Source organism: Spea bombifrons, chromosome 4 (assembly GCF_027358695.1).
Source record: "Spea bombifrons isolate aSpeBom1 chromosome 4, aSpeBom1.2.pri, whole genome shotgun sequence".
Lineage (NCBI taxonomy): Eukaryota > Metazoa > Chordata > Amphibia > Anura > Pelobatidae > Spea > Spea bombifrons.
The window spans coordinates 109,088,128-109,099,108 of NC_071090.1; the positions used below are offsets into that span (position 1 = coordinate 109,088,128).

A 10,981-nucleotide genomic window follows, 5' to 3' on the forward strand; every position below is an offset into this window, starting at 1 on the left:
CCTTGACAGATCTAGGAGGAGGGCTTTATAATGTCACTAGGTCTGGGGTTGGTTACAGGGTTAGTAGGTGGGTGCTATAAATGGGTGGACATTTTAGGTAACTGTCACATTTAAATTTGAGCTTCTTACCTGCTTTTGTCCCTCCCTGAATTTTGGATTTTTGGCTTCGCTTTGTCACAGCAGCGGCGTTGGATTGGTAAAATGGGGGGGGGTGTAATTGGGATGTTTCAGTTGGTTATGGTTGATTGGTTGGTGTTGTTGGTTGGTATGGTAGGTTTCGAGCTGGTCTGTGGCTCAGAATCTGGGGGGGGGGGGTCACGGTTTGCCCCTACTGTTGGTTTGGTAACGTTAGTGGCACTTTACAGGCATGGTGATGTTTGTTATATCTGTTATCTGTGGGGGTCATTGTCTATGTGTTATTGACATGTGGGGAATGTGTAAGGGGGTTACATTGTTGGTTGTTTGGGTTAAGACTTATTTGGTATGTTTATATATGTTATTTATGGTTGTAATAAAGGTGTGGACTATAATTTTTCCAACACAACGGTGTGGTCTCATTTATTGGGTCTGCTGGTTCGGGGCGTCCTTTTTAGGCCTCACTGGATGATGCGCCTGTCAGGTTAAGGATAGTGTACCAGTTTTGTTAAAGTTCTATTAATTTTTGATATAATTTAAAACAGTTATGAAAATAAAGGGGTTCATTTCTTTTCTTAAGTAAGATTTATTCTACTGACATTTGCATACCTACTTTAACCAAATTTTACAGGTGGAAAAAAAATAAATAAAAAAAGTCCCAGGAAACGCAACTGTTGGAAAAGGTACACAGATGGAAGAAAGTATCAAACTTAAACAGGGTTAATATCTAATTTTAAGTTAAATAGGTGTTATTGAATGCATGATGTCACAAGAGCAAGCCGATTGGGTGAGCTGTTCCTCATTTGTCCAATGTCCCTCCTGTGCTTTTAAGAAAGCATGAGAGAAGAGAGCGTTCCCCCCCTTAAGTACCCTTTTCCACCCCCACAATGTTGTATAGAGGATGTAAGATATAACTATCTAGACACCAGAGCTAAAGCAGGAAGACCCATCAGCATTATCCTGGCTGAGTGTTTCCTTAGGAGCAGCCCCTCCTCCCTTATAACATACTGTTTATCATGGTGATCACTGGTATGATGTCATACCAGACTATCAGCACAAAGTAAGGAGACCATGGAGGATGTCCTGGTTAGGCATGGTAGATTTGGGTGCATTACAAGGGAGATCTCCAATCTTTCCAACCTGCCCAAGGATAAGTGGTACACCGGGGAGCCTAAAACACCCAATAGGGCAACCAGACACCAAGTTGTGTGGCCGAGTGGGCCAGAGTTTAACCAATGGGAACATGTGGAGGAAATTCTAAGTAAAATATCCCCACATCTAAATGATAGCCTATACAAATAGGAGGTAGACAAAACAGAGGCTCCAGGTGATTACCAGAGACTTTACATAACCAAGAGTAAAAGAGACCAACATGCAGAACATTTGTTTTATTCAGGCTCTGATTTCACAGACAATTGCTTTGCAATTATGAACTTCCCAACAACAATCATGAGACTACCGAGACTCAGGGAGCCAACTGCCACCAAAACCCAGAACTCCACCTGCACAGCTTCTTGAGTTGACGCAAGAGCTTGAGTACGATCTGCTCCAATCACCAGCAGTGGACCCAGTGTGGCCAGTTCGTGTTCTTGCTCTGAAAGGGCACCTATGTGAAAAGAATATGTTATTTGTGGTCAGCTGGTTCAAATGATTGCCAACATGAAGCAGTGGTGGTCCGACTTTTCGTGGTGTGTATCTTAAATCTACGTTTTACCACCGCTCTCTTTTCTTCATGTCTTTGGAACGAACATGAAAACGCACTCTTCGTGTTAGTTTTCATGTTTGCCTGAAGACGAATGCACAAGTCTAATCTGTAGCAAGAGTATCAGTATTAACCATTGCCAATAAGTGACAAACCTAAATCAGTGCTTCTACATTTACTGGACCTAACATTATCATAGCAAAAACAGGACATTAGCAAAGGTGGTGGGGCAAGTTCACTCACCAGATGCAGCTTCTCTTTTCCAGCGTCTCCCATATCTACTGAACTGGGATCCTGGTAGAACTGTCGCGGCACAGTTGCCAGTCCCACAGCATCTGCAGATATCACTGGGTCCTTCAAGTTCTGACCAGCTGAGGAGACCAAAGACATTAACACACAATGACAAAGCCATCAAGAATAAGTCAGCTAGTGGGAACTTGCCAGAAGGCTTGACTAAGCACCAACTACAAGACGCCATTCAACAAGTTTATAATCTGTTTTCAAGTGGAAAGAGGAGATTGCTTGAGCAAGGATGTTTTCTGAAGAGTACATCACCAGGAGGGTACAGGGAGGCCCACATGCTTGATCAACAACTTCTACCCCTTCCAGAGAAACAAGATCACTTTACTCACCTGTTGGTGGATTTGCTGTAGGAACAGGCCTTGTTTAGTTGATCTGGAGCCTGGTTTTCTGCAGCAGCTCTCAGATTACAGGTAACGTAGATCTAGAGCCAGAAGGACATTAGAGACACCTGAAGGAGGTATAGGCCCAGGACATCAAACTACCAGAGATACTCACCACAGAGGTATCAGTCCCAGTAAACCTGAAAGCATCCACCATGAACTGGAGCGTGTCTGGACGGGGTCTCGGGGATCGGAAGGCAGAGGATGAATCCTCCTCTCTGCCATCCAACAAACACCTGCCAAGCAGAACCAGGTTACACGTATTTACCTGCAGCCATGGAAACACCTGGGCATGTAGTGTGACCTACCCATAGAAATCAATGATCTCATAACGGGGACCGGAGGAGCCATCAGGGGATAATGTGGCTATGCATCTGTCAACAAAGATCTTCATAGGCACGTGGTTCCCAACAGCAACAGAAGCTTCTATGTGGAATACGTCACCTAGCTTGAAGACTGTAGAGGTTCTTGGGGCAGTCCAGCCCTCTTTAAGGAGAGGACACACAAGATTAGCAATGTTCCAGAGCCAACTCCCTCCCCACATTTCAGAAAGTTACCATTCATCAGTCGCAAGGAGAAAGACAGACGTTCCTCTGCTGATACAGTGGAGCTGAAGGGCATCCATGTTGGCTTGATGGCGTTGCTGCTCACATTGCCATGCCTACAGATATCATATATGAAAACACGGTTCCTGCATTTCTGTCCTGTGTGCATCAAGTAAGGGGATAGGAAATCTCACCTGGGGTAGTAGCACTGGATGGGAACTACAGCAGAGTTAGTCCGGATGATAGGAGAGTTCAAAGAAGGAGTCGGGCTGTAGGTCAAGTTTGTGCTGTAGACCAGGAATTCAGGGGTCATCTGTGGCCAACAAAAAAACCCTTATCTACACAGGATTTGTGGAGGGCGCAACACTAGATCTGTCCAGATAGACCACAGTGTGTCGGACACACCCAGATTTGCATATGTTGCAAGGGGGGGGCATTTGGGGGCCAGGTTTGCAACCCATCTGCCCACAGTCAGCAGCTGTGCAAGGCTACTGGGTCTTTCTATTTAAAAAAAAATAAAAAAAAATTGTGCATAGCTATAACCACCAGCTGGTACGGAGACACCAAAAGATTATGTAGGGAGCGATTCTAAGCAGACTACACCAAGTAGTTACATAATAACGACATTAGCAGGCATACTAGATCTTAACCGTATCCTATAGTGCCACAGGATCTGACCTCAATATTAGTGGGTAATACAGTGAAGGCCTTTACGCAAGCATGGGATAGGCAGAAGGCAAAGCTAGATATAGGACAAGGACTGAGGAGAGCGCTCAGGTCAGGCAGACTAGATCGGCCAAATTGTTCTTATCTACAGTCACTTTCTAAGTTTAATGTAACCCTTTAGACAGCAACATTTCTCTTGATACAAATCTGGATTACCAAGTCGTAGCAAGTCCCTGGAGATAGAGCAACCTGCTTACACCACCTCATCCCAGCTAGTTCAGACCTCACCACCAAACACTAGCCTCACCTGTAAGGTGTTGCCGCACTCCTGCAGCCCATACTGGAAGATCACTGTAGTCCCTGTGCTCTCAGAGTTGGGTTTACATAGTCTGGGTCCAAGGCTCAAATCGGAGGCTTTCACCAGCCTCCCAATTCTATACAGATCCCTGTTCACAGACACCTCCATCCTGTCCTCCATACACCGCACACTGATAGGATGCTCTCCAGAGGTCTGCAGCTGCCTGGGCTGACCAACCACCCCACCATAATGCCTACCGGACCCCCAACCAGACCAATGCTGAGATCCACTCCTCCAATGGTCCCACTGACGCCGGTTCCTGGCCAGGACCTGCTGGCTGGAGACAGCAAACACCAGCCCAGAGAGCAGGGCCACCAGAACCAGGCAACTCAGTCTAACCCACCGCCCCATTCTGACCACAAGACAATGAGAGAGAGCACAGAACAGGCCTGTATATACCCCTCCCAGCACCTGATTATTCCACCACCTGAGCAAATTAACACCCAGTAATGACGTAATGATCTTCAGGAGTGCTTTCTAAACCCAACCCTTGCAAACAGAAGAGATGGATATAGAGAAGATACTGCCATATCATAGTTGAAGGCAGCTCCCCATTTGCTCTAAAACTGCAACTCTCACTATGCTTAGCCAGCATCTTGAAACAATCAGTAGTTTATTTATATGATATCAAACGCAAATCCAAATCAGGAATCCATATGAACCATTTCTTGACATACTTCTGCCAATAAAATATTGTGTAAATAGACTTTATCTAGACCAGGGGCGCAGACCTCCAGACCTTGAGGGGCCACAAGCAGACCACAAATTCTCTCTTTCCTGAAAATTTGTGTTTTGATGTTTTTTTTTTATCTTTGCTCAATCTGGGATATCCAAGAAACTTCAAACCTAAATTAAATGAATAATTTGCAATAGTGAATTACTGAATATTGAGATTATTGTGAAAGGAACAATCACATCTCCTTTGTTTTCTCAGAAGCTGTGTCACCCTGTCTCCTGCAAATATAGGGAATTTTTATTTTGCTATTTTGTTTAAGTAACATTGAAGTTGGTTACTGGTGCTAGACCCTGTACAGACCCTGAGTCTCTGCAGTCCTTTAAGAAATTGGGATATTCTCAAATGGGTTTGTGAATGGAATGTTCCCTAATGGACATATGCCATTTAGTGGATGTTGGCCTTATAAGGACAATTTAATGTCCCTGACACCTGGGGCGACCATATGTCCCGGATGGCCCGCAATGGGACTTTAAATCCGGGGTCCCGGGCAGCCTTAATCCAGGACAAGGCATTGCCCCGGAATTGAAATGCCATCTTTTTTTTTTTTTTTAATGCAGAGAGAGGGGCGGCTAGTGGTCATTCAAGAATACGTTTTCAGCAACGGCTTGGCGTCCCTCACTCTACTCCGCAAGCTTCTAGCTCAATCATGGTAGCTGCATGTCATGCTGAGCCCAGGAGTATGACCTTATATACCGACACTCAGCAGTGAACCAGCGCGCACCGCGGCAGAGCAGGCAGACAGGACCTCTACATGGTAAGTGAACGTCAAAGGGGGAGAGGGGTAGATAGTGAGAAGTAGGGGAGAGGGGAGGGTGAGAAGGGGGTGTAGATAGTGAGAAGGGGGTGGTAAGAATATTGAAATAAAAAGTGAGAATGAGTGAGAGAATGAATGCATGTGTGGATGCATTGTGTGAATGAGTGAGAAAATGAATGAATTAATGTGTGGATGAATTGTCTAAATGAGTGAGAGTATGAATTAATGAATTTGTGAGAATGCCTTAATGAATATGTGTAAATGAGTTGTGTGAATGAGTCAGAAAATTCATTACTGTGTGAATGAATTATGTTAATGAAAGTGTGAATTAGTGATAACTGTAAAAGTCTTTGTGTGTCATAGATGTATAATTGCTTTGTGGAAAGGCAAAGATGGCACAAGCAGATGTTTTGAGCTTTGGGGACCAATATGGCACAGGCAGGGTGTTTATGTGACAAAGATGACTCATGCAGGGCTGTTTGAGGACAAAGATGGCAAGTTCTATGCGTGTAAATTTGGGTGCTGGTCAGGATCTATGTGGGCAGTGTGGACGCCAGGGCTGGCTTTGGGGTGTGCAACCTGTGATCTATGTCTGTAATTTAGGGGGTTTTTAAATATACCTTTAATGCCATGTTTTTATGTGAATTCCAGTTCATCTATACTTGCAAAGCTGTTTTTTGTGTTATTCTGTAGATCCATATCTGCTATGCTATGTTTCCATACATTATTTATGTATACCTGCAAGTACATGGTTTTTATGTAATATTCAGTTGATTAATACCTGCAATGCTGTTTCCATATATTTATTTGATCTATACCTGCAATGCTATGTTTCATATATTATTATTGTATACCTGCAAATACAAGATTTGTATGTCTGATTCTGTTTATTTGATATATACCTTCAGTGCTGGGATCACAAGTGAATTTCAATTGATCTATACATGCAAAGCTGGGTTTGTGTGTTAATGTGTTGATCTATACCTGATATCGGCAGCAGGGTCTAATATTTTTATATATATATATATATATATATGTATATGTATATATATATATATATATATATATATATACCGTATTGGCCCGAATATAGGCCGCACTTTTTTCCCCCACTTTAAGTCTTTAAAGTGGGGGTGCGGCCTATATTCGGGGTCTAGCGCCCGACGCCCGGGACATGCAGTCCCGGGCGCCGGGCAGGCAGCAGGGTTAGGATACAGATCCCCCGCAGCGGTGCAGGGGACCTGCATCCTACTGTCTGATACGCTCACACAGCCTCCCCTGCCGGCACTTTCCACGGGGGGAGTACCGGCACGGGAGGTTGTCTAAGCGCATCGCACGGACGTTCGCACGATGCATTCTAACCCCCCCGACTTACCAGGGCAGACTCCCGGGTGTCTTGCAGGGCCGGCGGAAGACGTCTACGCAATACGCGTATACAACTTCCGGTACCGGCACTTCCGCTGAATGCCGGCACCGGGAGTTGTATACACGATGTGCATAGATGTCCCCCTCCGGCCCCATAAGACACCCGGGAGTCTGCTCTGGTAAGTCGGGGGGGGAGGACAGAGTGGCAGCATATCGCGGGGAGGACAGAGTGGCAGCATATCTCGAGGGGGGGAGGACAGAGTGGCAGCGTATCTCAAGGGGGGTGAGGACAGAGTGGCAGCATATCTCGGGGAGGGGGAGAGGACAGAGTGGCAGCATATCTCGGAGGGGGAGGACAGAGTGGCAGCATATCTCGGGGGGGGACAGAGTGGCAGCATGTTTTTTGGTGCTTTTTTAAAGAAAAAAAAAAATTCTTTAAAAAAGCACCAAACTTTTAGGGTGCGGCCTATATACGGGGGCGGCCTATATCCGAGCCAATACGGTATATATAATGTAAAAGGGTAAGGCCGTATTAATCCAGTAGACACAATGTAAAAAAATAGAGTATTGCAGAGTATGCGGTGATACCTTTTTTTATTGGACTAACATAATATTTAAAAGACAAGCTTTCGAGAGTTATCCTCTCTTCATCAGGTCCGAAGCAATACTAATCAACATGGTAGAGGTTACAACTTAAAACAAGTGATGGTATAAGAGAAGGGGGGGTTGAGTATACCCTGCAATACTCTATTTTGTGACATTGTATATATATATATATATATATATATATAATTGCTGACAGCAATCACACTTCTATCATGCCCAGGCAGCCAGTACATGCTGGAACTTGGGCATGATAGGAGTGTGATTACAGCCTCCCTATGCCATGCTACCGCCCCCTCCTTACACATCCATGCTATCACACACACACTCATTCACAAACATTTAAATACTCATTCATTCCCGTAACCACACATACTTGCTCATACACCCTCCCCCAGAGGTGTATCTACTGAAAATAGAGCCTATGACAAGCACTGAAATCGTGCCCCTGTCCAAATATCTAAAAACCCATTTATTGGCCCCTGCTGCCTATATATATATATATATATATGGGTTGTACGGGTTGCACTTTCAACCGTAACAGCTTACCGGCTTTCATGCCGGTAGCTGTTACGGGAGATCAGGCAGCAGAAAGCCGGCGATGCCGGCTTCTGCTGCCAGGGGGGAGTCCAGGCTGTCAAATGACAGCCTGGTCTCCCGTGCAGCGGCACGGATGTGTCCCTGACGCTGCACGAAGGGCGGGACGTACTGGGACGTCCATAGGGGTTTCTTTGCGGGCCCCCTTTGTACATTATGTCCCAACACCCTTGTGTATTGATTTATGTGATGTCCCCAGCCAGCCCCCCTCCCTTGTGTATTGATGCCCCCCTTTGCATAGTTAATGACCCATGTATATTGACCCCAGCCACCCACCCCCACCTTTGTGTATTGATTTATGTGGTGCCCCAACCACTCTGTTGTGTACTTATACCCCCTAGCCACCCCATTTTGTATTTAATTGTTGACCCATGCAGACTGCCCTTTGAATATGGCTCCCCTTCTGCCTATTACCCCAACTATTTTTTATTCTTTTTAATACTTAAGTTTTTGCTGTCACCCTGGGGGCAGCCCAGCCTAACAAGCATTAAAAGTGGTGGGGTATCAAAGGGGAGGGGCAAAAATCCTTACACCAGCCCTGAAAAACGACACACACACCTTTTAATCCCTAAATACTACTGTGGCATATAGGGGTATAAGGCATATCACAGGGCACAGTGGCATATAGGAGGGTATAAGGAATTTCTGGGTCAGAGCAGCAAGCCTGGGGGCAAATGTGCAAAAGTTGGGGGGGGGGGCAGGTTGGCAAATAAAAGGAAATAAAAACAAAATATTTTTCTCAATCATAGCTTTTATTAACCCCTTCAATCCCAGGGGTTTTTGGTACCTCAAAGCCCAGAGCAATTTTGCCATTTTTGGGGTATGTCGGTTTAGCGATGATTCTCTTTTCCTGTGAATAGTGTACCCATGTAAACTATATATCGTTTTTTCAAGGAGAGAGAGAGAGCTTTCATTTGATACCATAGTTGGATGATTAGCTGGAAATTTAGAATGAGAAATTTAGTAAAAACTAGCGAAGATTAGAAAATTAAACTAATTTTTTTTTACATTTTCCCTCTGAATCCTCACAAAATTAGGTAAAGCGATGGAAAATCCCCTCCAAGTTTATTAATTCAGGTGTCCTGATTTCAGAAATACCTAATTTATATAGATTTTCCAGACTTTCCCAGCACCAGGGAGCGTTCTATTAGGTGTACAATTTTGTATAATTTTTATGCCTATGGCTTAACGGGTTTGGGGGTTGTGAACGGGGGCAGGAGGGTTACACTGGGTAGATGTTATGCTAGGGCAATGGGAAGTAAGGTTTTTTAATAATTTTTTTATTATCTTTTTTTATATATTTTTTTTAATTTTTTTTTAATTTTAATTTTTTTACATTTTTTTTTTATTTTTTATATATTATTTTTACACAGTAATGGTTAGAGGTCCTCCTAGGGACCTCCTGAACATGCCAGTGATGTCACAATGACATCACAGCCCACATTATAATTTTTTTTTGTATTATTTATATTAATATTTTAATGATTTTTTTAATATTATTTTTTAAATGACTAACCGTTTTTTTTTTTTCTGCTTTTTCTTACAGGACGGGAGGGGGAGTGAGAGAGATGGTCTCTCACTCCCCTCCCCGCGATCCCCCTGCACCGATCACACTGTGATCTCTATGCAGGTCCTCACAGACCTGCATAGAGATCGCAGCGTCTCTGTGCCTCATCGGAGGGCAGGATATCCCCGCAGGGGATATCCTGTCCTCCGATGACCTTCCGGGTTACGTCAGCAGTGACGTAACCCGGAAGGGAATGCCCGATCGCGCGTTTCAACTGCGCGATCGCGCGATCGGGCACTTTCAACCGTAACAGCTTACCGGCTTTCATGCCGGAAGCTGTTACGGGAGATCGGGCAGCAGAAAGCCGGCAATGCCGGCTTCTGCTGCCAGGGGGGAGTCCAGGCTGTCAAATGACAGCCTGGTCTCCCGTGCAGCGGCAGGGATGTGTCCCTGACGCTGCACGAAAGGCTGGACGTACCGGGACGTCCATAGGGGTTTCTTTGTGGGCGTTTTTTGGACGTCCCGGTACGTCTATAGGGGAACTAAGGGGTTAAATATGGGAAAAAAAAATAATTTACACGAATATTTACTAGTGAAACTTTTCCTATAGTATAGTCTTATATTCAGTCTCTCGACCACCACCGAACCCCAATCCGCAGACACTCCAGCAATTAAGGAGAACAGCAAATACAGTAATTTTTTTAATTTTGATTCCAGATTCTTTAAAAAAGATTCTTACAATTATATTCAAATAATCATTTGAACAATTTTAAGAACAATCTTTTTTTAAAGAATCTAGAACAGTAAGCAGCAGAAACGGAACTCGATATCGAGGCATGTAGCAACACAACCCCCCCTACCCCGATAGAACCACAAGTGCCATCATGTAAATTACGTTGCCATCACTCACAAGAAGGCATTAACAATAGATCTGAGTTCACAGATCCCAGACCCTCTTGAGAACCCTCAAGCTTCTCCTGCAGGTTGAATGCAGGTACTGCATCCAACCATGCAATGTCAATGGCACCCTGCTTACAAATCAGGGTGATTAGAAAAGAAAAAAGTTCAAAAATTTTAAAAATATGGTAACATGTAAAAACTGTCAAAAAAAAAAAAGTTAAATAAGCACATCCTACAATTCTTTATCTTCACAAAAATTCCTGCATGGAAAGAGTTAAAGTATTGGCATTGTAAATGCCCATAGGGTGTCTATTGTATGAAATGTATGAGTTGATGGGGTAAATTGAATTGGCTGGGTTCAAAGATGTATTAAGTATAGGACGTGGGCACAGACTGACCAGATGTCTAAATGGCAAAAAAATACACACCT

General features: G+C 44.2%; 1 protein-coding gene across 1 annotated transcript; it reads right to left on the bottom strand.

Moving 5' to 3' along the window:
* Positions 1 to 1,523: 1,523 nt before the first annotated feature.
* On the bottom strand, positions 1,524 to 4,440 carry LOC128491625 (zona pellucida sperm-binding protein 3-like). The gene is made up of 8 exons (XM_053463943.1): positions 4,039 to 4,440; positions 3,260 to 3,378; positions 3,078 to 3,181; positions 2,829 to 3,006; positions 2,636 to 2,756; positions 2,470 to 2,561; positions 2,087 to 2,208; positions 1,524 to 1,750 (listed from the first exon to the last, which is right to left on the bottom strand). Exons 1-8 carry the CDS (start codon positions 4,438 to 4,440, stop codon positions 1,524 to 1,526), a joined length of 1,365 nt encoding a protein of 454 aa, XP_053319918.1.
* Positions 4,441 to 10,981: the final 6,541 nt, after the last annotated feature.